At 43.9% G+C, this 19,694-nt stretch overlaps 2 protein-coding genes across 4 annotated transcripts in view; one reads left to right on the top strand and one right to left on the bottom strand.

Annotated features, from left to right (window-relative positions):
* Positions 1 to 1,985: 1,985 nt before the first annotated feature.
* Positions 1,986 to 19,694, bottom strand: part of KIZ (kizuna centrosomal protein) — a 90,874-nt gene continuing 73,165 nt past the window's right edge. For all 3 annotated transcript variants that reach the window (XM_043479374.1, XM_043479376.1, XM_043479375.1), the window contains 4 exons: positions 18,003 to 18,107; positions 16,007 to 16,103; positions 2,541 to 2,584; positions 1,986 to 2,134 (listed from right to left, as the gene is read on the bottom strand). In XM_043479374.1, coding sequence (XP_043335309.1) covers positions 2,067 to 2,134; positions 2,541 to 2,584; positions 16,007 to 16,103; positions 18,003 to 18,107 — 314 coding nt within the window. In that variant the 3' untranslated portion in view covers positions 1,986 to 2,066. The remainder of the gene's footprint in view (positions 2,135 to 2,540; positions 2,585 to 16,006; positions 16,104 to 18,002; positions 18,108 to 19,694) is intronic.
* Positions 9,050 to 11,716, top strand: LOC122448220 (serine/arginine-rich splicing factor 10-like). The gene has a single exon (XM_043479377.1). The coding sequence runs from the start codon at positions 9,176 to 9,178 to the stop codon at positions 9,962 to 9,964; it is 789 nt and encodes a 262-aa protein (XP_043335312.1). The 5' UTR covers positions 9,050 to 9,175; the 3' UTR covers positions 9,965 to 11,716.

Here is a 19,694-nt window from a genome sequence, read left to right as displayed (position 1 = left end):
CCTTCCCTACCACTACTGAATGTAAGATACACTCATGTTGAAGTCAAGCACCAACTGAGGCTTTGCTTTGGACCAGCATCAGTGCTCACATGTGTGGCCTCTAGTAGAAGGTATTCAGAGGCAGGACTCTGTATGTTCCATCAGCATGCCTGACAATATCTAAGAAGCATCCTGGCTGAAAGGCTTGTATTATTTTCTTAGTGAGTGCAAGCTGTTTAAACTTGGTAAAATTTAGAATTAAAATAAAAAATATTTACAAGTTTTTAAAGGGTTTATATGCATAGAAAAACTCTGGAAGCAATCACCCAAACGTCAGTAATGTTGACCACTTGTGTGTGTGTGTGTGGACTAATTTTAGATTTTTAGAGAAGCTGCAAAGATCAGAGTTATTATGCACCCTTCACTCAGGTTCAGTTTCCTCTGGTGGTACATTCCTCTAATCCCACATTTTATTTTATTTTATTTTATTTTTTTTAATCCCACATTTAAAAAAAATATTCATTTATTTAATTGGTGCCCCGGGTCTTAGTTGTGGCATGTGGGATCTAGTTTCCTGACCATGGATGGAACCCGGACTCCCAAGCCGGGGCTTGGCTTCTTAGCCACTGGACCACCACAGAAGTCCCTAATCTCACATTTCTGTGGTGTGTTTGTCAGAACTAAGAAACTAACACTGGGCATCACTATCAGCGAGGCTGTGTGGTGACGTCGCTCCGTCGTGTCCGACTCTTGGCGACACCACGGACTGTAGCCTGCCAGACTCCTTCCATGGGATTTTCCAGGCAAGAATACTGGAGTAGGTTGCCATTTCCTTCTCCAGGGGATCTTCCCAAACCTGGGATCAAACCTGGGTCTCCTGCATTGCAGGCAGACTCTATACTGATTGAGTCACCAGGGAATCCCTATCTTATCAACTAAACTCCAGACTTGATTTGGATTTCACCAAATTTTCCATTAATGTCCACTCTTTTTGTTCAAGGATCCAACCCAGTGTTCCACATTTCACTGAGATGTCATGCCTCCTTTGTCTCCTCTGGTCTGTGACCATTTCTATGTTTTTCTCTGTTGTTAGTGCTTTTGGAATCTTGCCTAATTCGAGTCACAAGGGTTTACCCATGTTTCCTTCTCAGAATTTGATAGTTCAGCTCTTACATTGGGTCCTTGACCCATTTTGGGTTACTGTTTGTACACAGTGTGAGGTAGAGATCCAGCTTTATCCCTTCGCATGAGACTGTCCAGATGTCTCAGCATCATTTGTTGAAAATACCAGTTCTTTCCCCACTGAATGGTCTTGGCAACATTATTGAAAATTAATTGATCATAAATTTGACAGTTTATTTCTGGATCATCAATTCTAGATTATATGTAAATCAATATATCATGCAGTACCACACTATCTTAATTGTATGTGTGTTAAGTCGCTCAGTCGTGTCTGACCCTTGGACTGTAGCCTGCCCCAAGGACTGCAGCCCACTAGGCTCCTCTGTCCATGGAATTCTCCAGGCAAGAATACTGGAGTGGGTTGCCATTCCCTTCTCCAGGGGATTTTCCTGACCAAGGGATCCAACCCAGATCTCCTGCATTGAAGGCAGATGCTTTATCATCTGAGCTACTATACCATCTTGACTTACCCTATCTTTACTTACTGCAGCATTTCAGTAAGCTTCAAAATTGCAAAGTGCAAGTCATCCAACTTTTTCAAGACTGATTTGGTTATTTTGGGTCCACTGTATTTTGTTATGAATTTTAGAATTAGTCTGTCAACTTCTACAAAGAAACCAACTGGGTTTTGATGGGCACTGTATTCATCACTGTGCTTTTTGATAACGCTTCAAAACAAATATGCCACTTACATATTTACATCATGAAATTTCACTGGAATAACAATATGGTCCCTAAGATTGTTAGGGACCAACTTTTCATTAAACAATTAGAAAACTTAAAAAGGCACATTTATTTTGGACATCACATCTGAACACAGAGACTTAGCTTGTTTGAAGGCTTTATTTCTAACAGATATTACAGCTTATAAGTCATAAAAATCATCAAAATCATTGGTGGATGTGTTATGGTATCTTGGGACGTAAAGCAGCTTCGATTTCTGAGTTGCTCTCATCAGATTCGCTCCAGAAGCCTGGAAGAGAAAACCAGAGAGCAGCTCAGCATCTGTATGGTCTGATTAGCTCGACTTCACCAGCCCTGCCCACAAAGGGCTCCCTGGGGACCCCATGTGGTGCCTGTGAGCAGATGTGCCTGGAGCACAGGTCAGGATCCCTGGCAAACCCACACCTGCAAGAGAAAACGCTGTGCACTGTGGCCCCTGGCCACAGAAGAAGCCTCCGGGTCCTTCCCGGGGAGAAGCTTCCTGTTCTCAGGAGAAGCCCTGGGTCCTTCCAGTGAGACCTGCGGGGTCCATGAGCAGCGGCAGGCTCTACACCCCCTCATATCTCCTTTAAGGGTGCAAATGACACCACACGTCACAAACCACCCTTCTAGTTAAAACACAAAATGAGAGTCTGGTCTCCAGTTGTTTCTCTTACCTTTAGACTTTAAATTGTTAGTTAGCTTCCCTTCATTTTCATGCCTGTAAAATAAAGAAATAGAACCTAAATTTTGAAAAAAAGATAGTTTTACAAGGAGTAAGTGAGGAAAGAGGCACTTGCTACTTACTGGGAGACCAGAAAGTTTATGCTTACTCCCCAGGTTTTAAAAGCAGAAAGCAAATGTCAGGGTCCCCTTGGCCGAGAGGCCCCTACTGATGCTCCCTGGTGGAAGGGTCCCAGGAGCCTTGGTCTCACGCTCGCTGGGAAGGCTTCTGGGTGGGAGGCAGGAGGCAGGCCCGGGGGCACACAAGAGGGCACAACTCATCACTGCCAGCCCAGCTGGAAGTAGATGACCCAGGAACAGCGAGAAGTCAGTCAGGAGGTTACAAAACTTACCTCCATCAAGCCAGCGATACCAACACTCCATCGTTTAACAAGGAGTTCAGAATAAACTGTGTGTGCTTAATTAAGGACACTGACTCCTGGTGGAGAAAAACTCAAGTGTCCTGTCACCTGTGTTCAGGTTTCCGTGTGTCACACACGTGAAAATGTGAGGGTCCAAGGATGCATCTGACGCTGGATAACATGCTTACTGAAGCCGCTGGCCCGAGAAGCTGGCTCTGTGAGAGGCGGTTCCCACCTCCATCACCTTCTCTGGAGCTTTCCCAATTGTCATGCATGTGAGAGTCATCTTTGGGAGCACCATCCAAGCTTTAAATTACACTTAAATTCTTTAACGTTCATACTAAATGGTCAAGGGGATATTAAACAAACAGTCGCTTGTGTATGGTTGATATTCCAATGTTTTTCTCATGTTTCTGTTGAAGTGTTCACTCGAGTTTACATTTGGAGATTATTCCATGAAGGTAGATTCTGGCCTTTAGCTGGGAAGAGGGCTGAGAAAAGACGAGGGCCACCGTGCAGCAGTGAGGCTGTTCTCTCAGTGGGACCCTGGCCCTGCTGACTCAGGAAACCCTGGGGACTCACCTCTGTTCCTTTGGGCTAACCTAGGGCTTGAAAATCTGCCTTCTGCCATAGCTTCCATAATTTACATTTTTTTCCCCAGAAAGGAAGCTCCATGAAGGCATAATTTTCTAGGCTCAACATCTGTCAATGTTCCCTTTAAACTTGGTGCCTGTCTCTTTGCTTTGAGATATAGCTGACGTACAGTATTATATGTTACATTTATACAACACAGTGATTCACAATTTTGAAAGGTTATATTCCATTTATAGTTATTATAAAATGTTGGCTATATTCCCTGTGTTGTACAATAAAACCTGTACCTCTTAATCCCCTCCCATAGCCTGCCCTACTGGTAACCACTAGTTTGTTCACTGTATCTTTTGAAAAATTCTTATTGGAGTATAGTTGATTTAGAACGTCGTATTAGTTTCTGTTGTATAGCAAAGTGAATCAGTTATACACATACTTCCACTCTTTTTATTTATTTAAAAACATTTATTTTTTGGCTGTGCTGGGTCTTAGTGGCAGCACGTGAGATCTTCAGTCTTCACTGTTCTTTAGTTGCGAGTTCTTTAGTTGTGACACGTGGACTTTTAGTTGAGGTATGTGGGAACTAGTTCCCTGGCCAGGGATTAAACCTGGGCCCCTGGCACTGGAAGCACGAAGTCTTACCTACGGGACCACCGGGGAAGTTCCTAACCACCCTTTTTTATATTCTTTTCCCAGATAGGTCGTTAACAGGTTATCGAGTAGAGTCCCCTATGCTATACAGCAGGTCCTTGATAGCGTTCTCTGTGTCTATGAGCCTGTTTTTTCATTACATGCACTGGTTTATTGTATTTTTTAGATTCCACATTAAGGGATATCATACCGTATTTTTCTGACTTACTTCACTTAGTGTAAAACCCTTCAGGTCCACCGGTGTTGTTGTAAATGACAGAATTTCATCCTTTTTGTGGCTGAGCAGTGTTTCATTGTACATATAGACCACATCTTCTTTATCCACTCACCTGCTGGTGGGTCCTTAGGTTGCTTCCATATCTTGGCAACATCAGGGTGCATATATCATTTCAAATAGTATTTTCATTTCTTTCAGATATATACCCAAGAGTGGAATTGACGGGTTATATGATAGCTCTATTTTTAGTTTTTTTGAGAAACCGCCATACTGTTTTCTACAGTGGCTGCACCAATTTACATTCCCACCAATGTATGAAGTGTTACCTTTTCTCTACAGTCTCACAAATATTTGTTATTTGTGGTCTTTTATAAGGATGGCCATTCTGACCTCTTTGTGGTTTTGATCTGCATTTCTCTAACAATTAACAATGTGAAGCATCTTTCTATGTTGGTCATCTCCATGTCCCTGAAAAAAAGCTGTCTATTTGGGTCTTCTGCCCATTTTTTAGTTGGTTTTCTTTTTTTATATTTAGTTGTATGAGCCCTTTATTTATTTTCAATATTAACCCCGTATCAGTCATATCATTAGCAAATATTTCCACCTAGTCTGTAGACTGTCTTTCAGTTTGCCAATGGTTTCCTCTCCTGTGCAAAAGTTTTTAAGTCTAATTAGGTCCCATTAATTTTTTTTTTAGGTTCCATTTATTTTTGCTTTTATTTCCTTTGCTTTAGGAGACAGACCCCCCCAAAAAATTGTTGTGGGTTGTGTCTACTATCTATCTGGCTCCCACTTCATGAGGACATGGGGCTCACTGTGGGGCGGGGGTCAGCAGATATAACGATGCTATAAAGATGCAGAGAGAGGCTAATTTGCCAGTTGATACTCTAATAATAAGAGCCACCTGGCTGGCGGGGGGCTGGCAGGAGCACTTCAGGGAGGAATAAGAGAACAAGTGGATGATGGGGTAGGTGGTGGTGTGGCTGCAACATGCCAGGGAAGCAAGGCGCCCCCTGGATTCTACTGTGACAGCTGGAAGGGATTTCCAGGCCAGGGCAAGACAAGGGCACAGAGGCAGGTAAGCACACACCAGGTCCGTACAGCCTGGTCTCTGCTCTGAGCTCCACACTCATGTCCAGAGCTCACTGGCTGGCTCTACTTGGCTGCCTCCAAAGCATCTCATGGCCAGCACGCCAGCCAGCATGTTCACCCACAACCAAACTCATGCTTCTCCACCAAACCTGGGCCCTTTTCCTGTTTTGGCCAACGGCACCCCAAGCCTTGATTCCCTCCCAACCCTCTGCAACTCCTTTGCCCTCCAACACCCAGTCAGTCACTAGGTCCTACCAAGCTCACCTCCCTGCACTTCCCAAGTCCTCCCTCGTCCCCTACCCAATGGCACTGCTACTACTTGGTTGGCCAAGGTAGCATCTCTTACCTGCCTTTTAACAGCCCCTAACTGGTGACGCCACATCCACCTCGTTCCCTCCAGCCCACTTTCCACTCGGCAGTAAGAGTGAGCTTTTGAAACACAACTCTGATTACTCTGCCTCTCTGCTGAAAATGAAAATTCTTCAATGCCTTCCCAGTGCTTTTGGCAAAAGAAGCCTGAACAGCACCTCCAAGGTTAATGCCTAGACTTCATCCGGCTTCCTGCCATAGCCTCCTCATCCCCTTCACCCCATCCTCCATCCCCAAGTTTTCATCAAATTTGCTCTTTCCCAGCCATTTCTGTTACAAACTGACATGTGACTGCCCTTAGGCTGTCAGCTCCATGAGAACATCCACTATACCCATTTCGGTCCCCTGGTACCCAGTGTACTCCCCTTAGCAGGTGCTCAGTAATACATGCAGAAGGAACAGAAAAAGTGAAGTGAAGTCGCTCAGTCGTGTCCGACTCTTTGCGACCCCAAGGACTGTAGCCTACCAGGCTCCTCCGTCCATGGGGTTTTCCAGGCAAGAGTACTGGAGTGGGTTGCCATTTCCTTCTCCAGGGGATCTTCCCAACCCAGGGATCGAACCCGGGTATCCTGCGTTGTAAGCAGACGCTTTACCATCTGAGCCACAGCCTCAATAATCACAGGGCCTTGCCTAAAGGCACTTGATCAATATTTGATGTTAGATTATTTAATCTGCATGTTTCTATTTCTATGTGAGTTCAGATTAGGTTGTTCAAGTGTCTACCCAGAAACATATTTCAGAACTAAACACCTGTGTTCACTAAGGAAGGTGGAAGATGCTTCTGGGTGTTTCCAACACCATTCTCACCCCTTAGGAGCAAGTATTTTTCCCTTTGGGAAGCCATCCCTGCAAGTCGACGTGACACTCAATGCAAGGTTGTTTTTTATTACATGTGATTTACAGGGTCAACATTTCTTTCTCTGGGTCACATCTAACATCTAAAGCTAAGTCAAGGCCAATGGGGATGGTGTGAGAAATCTCCTGGGTGTAGACAGAGCCATATTGTGTGGCTATTACCATAAGTGAGAGAAAAACCCAAACCAAACACACTCCCAAAAGCATAAGAATGCAAGAGTTCAGGTTACAGGCCATGGGCTAGGTCCCTGCGTTCCATCAGATGTAATGCATCTGGACCCCGATAGCCTGAACCTCCCCGACGGTGTGGACGTCACCCCTCCAGTCTGTGCGGCAGAGGCAGCAAAGGTGAGCTGTGGGGGGTAAACGGCGCAGGTGTGTGGTCTCGGTCAACTACTCGACTCTGGCCACGGCACAGAGACAGCCAGGGCCGTATGTGAACTAGTGGATGTGGCTGTGTTCTGCTCAAACTTCACGTAGGGACACCGAAACTTGAATTTCATATAACTTTCAGGTGTCAGGCAGCTTTATTCTTCTTTGGATTTTTCTCAACTGTTAAAAAATGTAAAACCTCTCTCAGCCTGCAGGCTGCACCCAGAACCAGGCAGAGGCCCAGGGCTGGGTCCACTGAGGCCTTCATGAAGCAGGGCCATCACCTGATGCCCAGGCAGTAAACCAGGGAGTCCACCCTCCCAGGCCTCGTGGGTGACCCCTGCAGTCCAAGAGGGCAGGGTCTGTGGGTTCTTTTTTTTTTTTCCCTAGAAGTACACCATTAGACTGGAGATCCTATTTCCAAACAGAGCTCTTTCAGGTAAGACACCAGGAGAGCTGATTAGCTTAAGGTGTGATCACGCCCCACTGGGCTCATTCTAACAGGACAGTGTCTCCGCACAGTGTCGCAGCAGGGTGGCACCGCCCCCTCCGCACAGCGAGCACCATGTGCCCACCGGTCAACATTCCACCACTCTGGCTTCATCGCACATCTTCCCTCTGTCTGTCCATCAAGCCATCTCAGTTTCCCATGTTGTTTATACATTCCCTTGCTGTTGATAAGGGACTAGAACACACGATTGGGACAACTTTCATCAAAATCACTTTTGTTCTCAGCCCTGCTACATGTAGGAAGTTAAGGTTGGCCAGCGTCTTAAACAGCAGGTCTTATTCTAAGCACAGCATCTCGTGAGCACCTAGGATGTGATCCTGCTGACATGGGTACTAGAGAAAACAGCCAAAATTGAGAGCATCGACTATTCATGTTATATGAACAAAAGGTAATAACATTGCTAGAAAGAGTCTACATAGTTAACATGAAAGTGAAAGTCACTCAGTCTTGTCCGACTCTTTGCAACCCCATGACTATACAGTCCATGGAATTCTCCAGGTCAGAATACTGGAGTGGGCAGCCTTTCCCTTCTCCAGGGGATCTTCCCAACCCAGGGATCAAACCCAGGTCTCCCGCACTGCGGGCAGATTCTTTACCAGCTGAGCCACCAGAGTCAACATAGGTACAAAATGAGGTGGCAAGCACATCTCTAAGGATTCAGGTTTGTGGGGCCAGCAAATAGAGACGAAGGGAGACCTGAAAAACTTATGGGCTCCTAGTGTGTATTAGTCACTCAGTCGTGTCCGACTCTTTGCGACCCCACGGACTGTAGCCCACCAGGCTCCTTTGTCCACGGGATTCTTCAGGCAAGAGTACTGGAGTGGGTTGCCATTTCCTTCTTCAGGGGATCTTCCCAACCCAGGAATTGAACCTGGGTCTCCCACATTGCAGGCAGATTCTTTACCATCTGAGTCACCAGGGAAGCTCTACAGGTTCCTAAGAGATTCCTTATTAAGTCACACCAGGGTTCATGACAGACTGTGCTTGCGAAGGGTGTCAGGGCTGTCAGGTGAGCACAGGGTCCGGGAGGCAGGCCCAGGCTTGGGGCAGGGTGGGGGTGGTACAGGCCCCAGGAGCTCCGCGGAGCTGGGGAGGTTCTAACATTAGCACCACACTCTCAACCTCATGGTATCATATTTTTGAAAGAAAAATGTATGTATAGCCCATTAACAAACATACACAAGTTACTGTGGCTTTGAGGCCAAGTCCATTGAGTTTGGAAGTGAGACTCCGAGGGTCCTGCCAAGAGCTCTGGTGCTGGGGATGGTGAGGAAGGGCCCCCCGTGGGAAGAGTCCTTGCAGTCCTAGGGTCTGATCAAAAGCCAGCAAAGAATAACTGACTTATGAGAAGATGTGGTCTCTAGACTCTGAATTCTGTAACTTCTAATGAGCTTGACTGCTGGCTAAAATCAGTATTAAAATCTCTCACAGAGTGAAGTCTCGCGAGAAGAGGCGGTCGCTGTAGCGGAGCCCTCTGGCTGTGTGTGTGTCTGAGGAGGATCCGGCGCCGAAGCTGCAGACGGTTTGCTGAGCCCGTTAGTGTCCCTTCGGAGACTCAACGCCGGCGTCATGTCCCGGTACCTGCGCCCCCCCAACACGTCTCTCTTCGTGAGAAACGTAGCCGACGATACCAGGTCTGAAGATTTACGTCGGGAATTTGGTCGTTATGGTCCTATAGTTGATGTGTATGTTCCACTTGATTTCTACACTCGCCGTCCAAGAGGATTTGCATATGTTCAATTTGAGGATGTTCGTGATGCCGACGATGCTTTACATAATTTGGACAGAAAGTGGATTTGTGGACGCCAAATTGAAATACAGTTTGCACAGGGGGATCGAAAGACTCCAAATCAGATGAAAGCCAAGGAAGGGAGGAATGTGTATAGTTCTTCACGCTATGATGATTATGACAGATACAGACGTTCTAGAAGCCGAAGTTATGACAGAAGAAGATCAAGAAGTCGGTCCTTCGATTACAACTATAGAAGATCTTATAGTCCTAGAAACAGTAGACCAACTGGAAGACCACAGCGTAGCAGAAGCCATTCCGACAATGATAGATTCAAACACCGAAATCGATCTTTTTCAAGATCTAAATCCAATTCAAGATCACGGTCCAAGTCCCAGCCCAAGAAAGAAATGAAGGCTAAATCACGTTCTAGGTCTGCATCTCACACCAAAACTAGAGGCACCTCTAAAACAGATTCCAAAACACATTATAAGTCTGGCTCAAGATATGAAAAGGAATCAAGGAAAAAAGAACCACCTAGATCCAAATCTCAGTCAAGACCACAGTCTAGGTCTAGGTCAAAATCTAGGTCAAGGTCTTGGACTAGTCCTAAGTCCAGTGGCCACTGATAGTATAAACCATGATATTTTTAGGCATGTATCATTCATTTACTCATAGTTTGGTTTACTTAAATTATCAGGAATACAATGTTGCAATGATGCTTAAAAAACACTTGTCAGTTTTCCCTGTACCAGGCAATGGTTATAATTAAAATGATATGCTGTTGAGAAGCCACTCTTAAGAGTCCAGTTTGTTTAATGTTATGGGCAGCTACCAATTCGTGGTGTCTCTGTATATTTTTGTAAAGATTCTCATTTTTTATGCTTGAAGTATTGGTGAAAAGATGTTGGTTGACCATAATTTGCAACATTGTCTTATTAAAAATAAACTTTCATATCCATATTTGGTAGAACTGTTAACCTAGAAATGTAGCTTGCTAATAAGATAGAATGATAAAAAAGTGAAGTTGTAGCCACAGTACAACACTGACCGACCAGACACATTTAGGTTCAGGGTGGACCTTTTTGTCTTGTCAAGATGTCTAGGCCCGTGATGATAATTTATGGCACAGTGTGGAATAGTTCTTTTGTTAACCCCCACTGTCTTGGGAAATGACAACTGGGTTAAGTAGCATTTTCAGGCAGATTGTTTGATTGAAACAAGGAGCCTTCACTTTCCTGGTTTCCATGAAGATTTGGAACCATACAAACGTCGGAAAAACACCTTAAAATTTGGGCAGGTTGATGATGGCAGAAATAATTTTAAGGGGGAAAAGAATGCTCTTACGTAGTTACTCTAAACTTTAAGGAGCGTTGTTGACCATAATGCATAGTTTTCTTACTGCTGTTAAAAGCAAGTAAAGTGCTTCAAAGGAGGTTTTGTTAGTGCATAGTATAAAAGGACTGAATTTTGATGCTTAAAGCCCTTGGTGTGTGCATTTGTATCAAAATGTGCCCATCTCTTTATGAAGGAAGCTTGTTCTTCACACCTCAGTTTATCTAACGTGAGGCAAGTTAAAAAGCAACACTCCCATTCTAAGTGATTCTCTGGTGCCATGAGATTTAAAATAACTTTGGAAAAAATTAATTTCAAGAAAGTCCCATCTCTTGAGTTTTTGATTGATTATCAGTGTAGTACCTGATAAAAATAAGAAAATAATACCCTACTCTTTATAAAAATGTCTAACATCTCTCTGTGAGATCATGTGGGGGCAATAAAAAGTGACTTGATATGTCCAGTCTCATTTCAGAGTAAAAGCTAGCATCTTTAAAATTTTAGATTGCTTGCTTACAGGCATAAGTAAGAAATGTTGTGGGGAAACTATCCCTTTTAGAGGATTACTTTTTTCAGTTATGGTTTTAGAGATCTAGGCCTTGCCTGTAAAGAACAAAAGGTGGTTTTTAAATACTGTTTGTGGAATGTGTTTAAAGGATTGATTCTAGAACCTTTGTATATTTGATAGTATTTCTCACTTTCATTTCTTTACTGTTTGCAGTTAATGTTCATGTTCTGCTATGCAATCATTTATATGCACGTTTCTTTAATTTTTTTAGATTTTCCTGGATGTATAGTTTAAACAAAAAGTCTATTTAAAACTGTAGCAGTAGTTTGCAGTTCTAGCAAAGAGGAAAGTTGTGGGGTTAAACTTTGTATTTTCTTTCTTATAGAAGCTTCTAAAAAGGTATTTTTATATGTTCTTTTTAACAAATATTGTGTACAACCTTTAAAACATCAATGTTTGGATCAAAACAAGACCCAGCTTATTTTCTGCTTGCTGTAAATTAAGCAAACATGCTATAATAAAAACAAAATGAAGGAAATTAAAAAAAAAAAAAATCTCTCACATAGCGTCTTCAGCTAGAATTTTCCTCCAAACAGACATGTTTCTGAAAATATATAAGGCAAAAAGACAATTCAGAAACAAAGGAAAAAAAAAATTCCCAAACACTGTGCCAACAAACCACTGTGAATCCTTGATTTAAAATTTTCGAGGTCTGGAGAAGGAAATGGCAAACCACTCCAGTGTTCTTGCCTGGATAATCCCAGGGACGGAGGAGCCTGGTGGGCTGCCGTCTCTGGGGTCGCGCAGAGTTGGACACGACTGAAGCAACTCAGCAGTAGCAGCAGTGAGCTATAGTTGAGTCTTAGTCAAATCATCCAAAATAATGTAGATTAGAATATCTACAATGTATACTTGTTATGAAAACTAAGAGCTCTAAAGCATGTTAAAATGTCTAGCACAGCACCATCTCTTACATAATAGTTGCATAACAAATGCCATATTTCCTTTCCCCTTACTGCTACTTAAACTTTCTTCTGAAATTTTAAGTTGTTTACCAAGTTTCACCCGGACTAGACTCTGAGAAAAATCATGATCAGTATAATTTATAAGGTAAAATTACAGCAGAAAAGAAAAAAAAAAAAAGAAATGAGTTGTTTTCTGTGAAACTAATGTGAAACTTGAGTTTCAGTCTGTCATGTAGGATAGTGCAAACTAAAAATGATTTGCATGTCCACAAAAATTAAGTAATATAAAATGATGCTAAAATCCAGAGGAATGGAAGTTAATGAAATAGGTTACTTTATTCCTGTTACTGTAGTCTCTGAGTTTCCTTAGAATCTCTCTGCAATAATAAAGGGTAAAAAGGTAAAAAAAAAATAAATAAATAAATTTTCGAGGTCTACTGAAGGCGGAGAGCTTTAATTAGACAAAGTCTGAGCGCCCCCTGATGGTCAACCAGGGGCCCTGCAGCAGATGCCATTTTTAGGGGTCAATTTCCTTACTCCATCCCTTCAGCCAATCAAGCAAAGACTCTTCTTTCACGCCACGGCCGGGTGGGGGTGGGGGTAAAGTAGGCGGGCTTATGACGAGAAACATGTGGAATCTTTAGGAAGCTGCTACTTTGGTAGAATTTAAGGAGAACGTAGATTTGCTAAGCCAGAGACTGGCAGCTTTTACCCTAGAACCTCCAGGCCATTCAGGAAAACCTCGTGTTTATTTCTCTGGACTACGGGTTCCTTGTGATCTTCAGATCATCCCAGGGGAAGTGGCCCCAGGGCCAGGCAAGCAGAGCCAGGAGGGCCCCACTGGAGCACGGCTGCTGCCTGGCGCCCTCCACCGGCCGCTGCCGGGGCCACAGGGCTGGCCCTGAAAGCCACCCACAGCGGGCCCTGCCAGGGTGGGGCGGCCGGGTGACTTCTGCTACCTTTTCCCCAGGCAATTATGTTACAAGCACACTTCCTTTTCTTTTGGTAAAGGTTATCTCGATCCAGGCAGTAAACTGCAGTTAACGTGGTAGGCGGTTAAAATACACTCTTCGGTTGAATACATGGATCCGGGAGAGTGGAAACGGCTTCCTGGGGAAGGTGGAGCGAGACAATGTTTGCGGAGGAGAGGAAGCTCCGGCATGCACCCCTGAACAAAAGGGGACAAGTGGTCTTTACTCGGAGAACAGCTTCCTATTAGGACTCACTCCTTCGTACATTATGCCTTTCATCCCCACTCAACCACAAAATGATTTTGCTCAGGCAAATACAATGGGAGAAAAGATTTACACTGAAAGAATCTTTAATAATAAACTGTTGCCGATCTGCCTACTTGCCCGTGATTTATAATACAATAAACATCGGATTCTATTACGGCTCAGGCACTGAAGCCGTGGCTCGGGAAAACGGAATATGAAAGCGCAGGGACCCCACCACCATCACAATGAAATGAGCAGGGATAAATGTGCTAAGAGTATCTCTTTGCATCTTTTATAGCTGGTGTGTATTAATCTGTAACGCTTATTAAGAAAGTCATTGCTATGCAAAGCAGCGCCCAATCCCTTTCTCTGGCTTTTCAACAGAGCGCACTGTTTAGCCAATAGGACGGACCCTCTGGCCCTCATTCTGCATTCATCACAGGCAACATTTGCACAATGTATCTCTCAAAGGCGGCTGAAAGGAAGGCCTTAATACTCATGTAAACAACTGCAAACCAATTACTTAATGAATCAGGCCCACACATAATGAGGTGCAGACAAAGAGCTATAAATGCATTTTTGCGCCCAAGCCGCTGCTTTAAAGTAAAATCCCTCAGCTGTAGTTTGGGCTTAACTAGCACATCATAATTATTGTCTCTAGGACATCAGAGGAAGCCATTTTTTTTTTTTTTTAAAGGTCCAGCAGGGTCTTTTTTTTCTTTCTTTTTTTTTTTGAGGTTGCTCATCAGCTCACTGACAAAATAGAGCAAAGAAGAATTTTTTAAAAGTGCTACAACAGCACTGCACTGTTATGTTTATTCTCGAGTACTGGGTTTCGAGACCACTTGTAAAAGCAATAAAGCACGAGGAATGACTGCAGTAAGTGGGGTCCTTAAATGTAAGCCTCTAAGAAATTTCAGTGAATCCAGGCACAAAGAGTGAGCCTGGGGCGGCATATGAACACCAAACCCAGCACAAGAACCAACCGTGACCAACAGTGAGCCAAACCCACACACTTCAAGCCCAGAACTTTCATCACTGGATTATTATCAAGTGTGGAGAACCAAGGGTTCCTTGAAGGACTCTTTTTTTTTTCTCCTTAAAGAGGATGATGTGATCACTTGTAACTTAGGAAATAAATTTCATGCAGAAATGACAGTAATAACAAAAGGCCCCTGCCTCAAACTGAAGGGAAAAGAAGTTTGATTTTATAATGAAATACTGATGCGAGCTGTAAAATGTCAAATGATCAGACTGAGAAAATGTTCTACGGAATCTGACTGCTTTCTGAATGTGTTTAAACATTGCCCAAAGTGGGGAATATATAGGAAAAATTTAAGAATTGTTTTTTTTTTTAGGACCTCTAAAACAAACACTTCCAACAATCTTTAAAAACTAAAGGGATGTATTATTAAGCCAATGTTGACATTAATCCCTAAAAACTACCTGTAGAATTTATTCTCTTTTAAAATTCCTTTCAGGAGACCTAGAACTTGAATTTATAGTAAAATCATAAAAATATAATACTTTAAAACTCTTCTTATCCCATAATTATCTCTCACTTCCTTCAAAAACAGACAAAAATGCAGGTATTAAAAATAATAGTTTTTAAAAATTAAATGAGTGATTCCCTAAAATTGAACATATCAAGTTTCTAAAAGCAAGAACTTAATTTCAGAAAATCAACCTCATTTAAATACATTCCAAGTCCTAAAAATACTGTAAGAGTTTTCAAAACACAAAGGAAAATGAGATTTTTTTTTTTCACTATAAAAATACTACATTTCTAAACAAGTAAAGTCAATCTTATGGAACATCAGAAATGTAAAGTTTCTGTTTTAAAATTTCACAAGGGCAAGTAATTATTTCAAATGTAATCATCTATAGGACATCTTTTAAGGGGAAATGTTATTGCAAAGGCAATCCTGTATTGTTTGAAACGATATGTTGCTCAAAGCGAAAAGGCAGGTCTGTCATCAGACAGCTGCTTCTACCCCCATCCCACTCTTCTTCCGTGACTCAATGCCACTGCACGATCAGTATTTTATGTTGATTGCAAAGCTAGCATACAACTCACTTATCACTGCTCCAAAAACTTAGTTTTAAACTACAGTTTACAAAATGTGAAAAGATAAATTTTCATGTTTGAAAATAAGCAAGAAAATATCAGAAAGGGAAATAATAGTCCAGCCCAAATACTTGGTTAAAAAAAAAAAAAAAAGAGGAATACAAAAACAAATATCCAGCAACTGCTTGTATATATACCCGCTGTCTCTGAAAGAAGAAACAGGCCACTTTATTTCTTTTAAGGCCCTGTGTTCTCTCTCTGCCCTCTCCCGACACCCTCCATTGTGTGGTTTCTAAGCAGCCCTACTGCGAGCAGCTGTAGACGCTAATTTGTGGTTCACTGAGGTGTCAATGGAGTCTTAAACCAAGGAAACAACAGCTGCAAAACAATACCTGGCTCTGGGACAAATATTTTCAAAGGTAGACTAAAGTTTCAACTGTCACTTCAGATAAACAAAACCCAAACCATAATGTTCCATCAAGTCACCCAACAAAATCATGTGCACCAAGAGTTTCACCCTGAGCGGGGTGACATTTCTCATATTGCTGGTGCGATTCAGAAAGGCTCCGCGACTTTACCTTGACAAAGGACTCCCTTTGCTGGATGAAAAACTCGCTTCCGAAGCGATTTTGTGATTTGTCTTTGTCTGGAATGTCCTGCTGCCGGTTTTCAAACCTGAGAGAAGCAAGCAGAAACATGCAGTGAGCCTGGCCGCCGCGGGGGTGAAGAAGCCCCAACCTGTTAAACAAGCGTCAACAGAGAAAGAGCTGTTCACAGAAGGCAAGGCGGGGATGACAGGGAAGGAGTTCCCCTGATAACCTGCTATCGCAGGTGGTTTCCTGTGATACTGACACAGAGTGAGTAGAAAGTGAAGTCGCTCAAACAGCACCGTTTGAAATGGCCACAAGGCACGTGCGAGCAGGGTCTCCACGGTGGCCCTAAGCTCTGGACGATTTGTGTTGTGACACTTGGGCAGCTCTGGCTGATTTGTGTTGTGACACTTGGGCAGCGACAGATCACTGAGACAGTGAGAGGTGGGAACAGTCTCGTGCGTTAACTGGTATTCTAGATGACAGTGCCTGCCCACCCACCTTTAAGCCCTTCTGCCAGACCCTTCACTTTTCCTTCTTGAAGAGGAGAATAAACCTCCGCTGAGAACCATCGAGGCCACTCCTTAACTTGCCTGAAAAGGCTGATGGGGAACACACACTGTCCAGCCCTTTCCCTGGAGCTCGCTGGGGTGATCCCTGACCTCTGCCTGCCCTTAGCCTTGGATGCTTCTGCTACCAGTCTGAGTTTGGCAGTCACCTAAGATCGTGGCTACAGGGTGCATGAGCACCTCCTCAAAAGGCGTGTGCTGTTTTCCTAACCTGCGTGTCTGCTCGTAACCTCTGAGGCAAAGCGGTTCTGTCAACAAAGTGTCCACGTTCAGCCCCTGGATGGTCTGCACCTGCTTAAATGAACCGGGTCTTTTCAGACATGAGAACAAAGTGGCTTCTTGTAGAGACGGGTACACAAACCGACACGTCACACGTCCACAATTCAATCTGGGGTGGCTCTGAGATCGGCGCGCATGCCCAGCACTGCCTGGGACTGTGTCTGACATTCCCCCCTAAGTGTCTGTTTGATAAAGACATCCTTGAGACAACCGGGAAATCTAAACATGGACTAGGAATTATGTGGTGCTAAGAAATCATTCTTACAGGTGAATTCCAGCGTGCTGGTTTATATAAAAATTAGAGGGAATTCCCCGACGGTCCAGTGGTTAGGGCCCAGTGCTTTCACTACCAAGGGCCCAGGTTTGATCCCTGGTCAGGGAACTAAGATCCTATGAGCCATGCAGCACGTATCCACCCCCCACCCCCCAAAATTAGAAAGTCATTAAAGTAAACTTCCTTCTGTTATTAATCCATTACCTTCACAATAGGAGCTGAAGTGACTTACATTAAAAAATAAAATGTAATAAAGTAGAAACCACTGAAAAATAATAAAAATACAATAACAACATGTAAGAAAACCAAGTGAAAGAGAAAGTCGCTCAGTTGTGTCCAACTCTTTGTGACCCCATGGACTATACAGTCCATGGAATTCTCCAGGCCAGGATACTGGAGTGGGTGGGTAGCCTTTCCCTTCAAGAAAACTAAGGAAGACTACAATTAAAACAAAAATCCTGGATTAAAGGAACTACATTTAAGCTTAAAAATTGAGCTTTTATTGGGGTTCAGAGTCTTTTTACTTAAAGGAGCTCAAATCCCCCAACATTCAGACAAGGGAGACAGCCTGGATGACACACCCCACCACTGGTTAACAAACTGGAAGGTGTGAGAAGAGAGGGAGTTTGGGGTGTCTCTGATGGCACTGTCATGACATGTCAGGCAGACTCCAAGGGTCCGCAGGCTGTGGGCAGCACACATCCTGGAAGGAAACTGCTTCCAAACGCCTGCTGTTAACAATGGAGCCCTGGCTCATCCTAAGCTGGCGATAACTCGTCACAAAGCAAACTCCAGAGAGGGCACACCGCTCCCTGCGCAAGCCCGGGCGGTGGCTGGGGGCTCCCAGCGTCGCTCTGCTCACCTGAAGGCTGTGACGTGGGGGCCGTGGCCTCTTGGAATCCTTCTCTGGCCTGGTGCGTGCTGCCCTGGAGGGCAGACTGCTTCAGCCTCTGGTAGGCTTTCGTTTCTACAGGTGAGAAAAAGGCACAGATAACAGGACACCCACAGACATGAGAATGAAGTTGGACCCTTACATTATATCACACACAGAAATCAACTCAGAAAGGATTAAAGACTTGAATGTAAGACCTAAAACTATCCAGCTCCGCGAAGAAAAGGTAGGAGAAGAGCTCCAGGATTTGGCAGTGATTTCTTGGATACAGCACCAAAAGCATAGTCAACAAAACACAGACAAACAGGAAACAACCCACAGACCCCTTGGTCCTTCTCTAAGTGGGGAAGACTGCTGGGAAAAGCAATACAGAGAGGTCCCGTGAAGGACCTGAGTGACGCAGGCTTTCCTGCTCCCTCAGGTCTCAAGGCCTCGTGGGTGAAGTGGAGAAAGGAGACAGAGTTCCAGCAGTACACAGCAAAACGGCCCCCGAGGCCATGCTCCCCACAGGGCCACAGACTATGGGGGTTGGCCATTGGCTGTATTCCTGCTCCTGCTGGTTCAGTTTAGGAACTGAACCACGAGGCCCTTGTTCCTGGTTATAAACCACTGAAAGGAGAAAGACATAACTTACCTACTCAGAATCACATGAGATAAAAAATAAGCATTTAAAATGAACATCCTATTTTGGAGTAGTAAATGCTCTCTAATTTAAAAAAGTATAGATCAAGGATTCGATTTGGAAAATAATAAATTCTAAAGAAACTTTTTTTTTAAATTGCTGGGTTGTGAAATCAGTGCACATTAGTTGTAGTGTGCATCTAGTGTATTCTGAAAACTTTACTAAAGAAAAACACCAGATGCGGCACACGCAGGAGGGGAAAGTGAGAGAGAGAGAGAGAGAGACAGAGGAAGAGAGAGAGAGTGTGTGTGTGTAGCAGTGGCCTGGCCCATTGTCCTGGGGCGACTGGGACAGGAGTGCATTGTAATACTCTGGTTGATTCTAACGTCCTTGTCACTTCAGAGTCCCTGTAAGGCAGCCTGGGGCGGGGGTAAGGTGTTCACGAAGTCAAAGGTGGAGTGTCTGAATTCTGAACAGGTAAAGGAGATAAGGAGATGAACATGCTGTTGTGAAGATCAACCAAAAAGTTTTTCAGCTTTTACGATACAAGTCCAGATTTTAATGACTATGTGCTATTTCTACATTTAAATTTATTTGGGCAAGGAAAAGACAGCAAAGATGGAAAGAACTTTTTTCAAAAGACAAAGAAAGAAAAAGGGAGAAAGAGAAGAGAGCAGCCTCTGGGTGAACAAAGGCCCCTGGTGGCTGGAGCTGGAAGCTGGGCTCGTCTGTCAACCGTCTGAAGGGAATCATTTCACTCCAGCGAGCCAGTTCAGGCTTCTCAGAAATCAGGAACATGTGTTATTTATTTTCTGGAGAGGATTCTTGTGCAAAACATCACGTTACTAGTTGTGAAGTGATTTCAGACTGGCAGGTGGGGTGGGGATTATGTATTCTGTCCAAATATGAGACGGAACGGGCCTCCTCGCTCCTCTGAGCCTGGAAGGGAGGACTGAGCAGCAAGTTGCCTCAGTCTAGGGACCATCCTAGTGCTTGGAAATCGGGGGCCACGGTCACATGCCCCACACCTCCCTCACAGG

The sequence above is a fragment of the Cervus canadensis genome, chromosome 10 (assembly GCF_019320065.1).
Source record: "Cervus canadensis isolate Bull #8, Minnesota chromosome 10, ASM1932006v1, whole genome shotgun sequence".
Lineage (NCBI taxonomy): Eukaryota > Metazoa > Chordata > Mammalia > Artiodactyla > Cervidae > Cervus > Cervus canadensis.
This window is presented reverse-complemented; position numbering and strand designations above follow the sequence as displayed.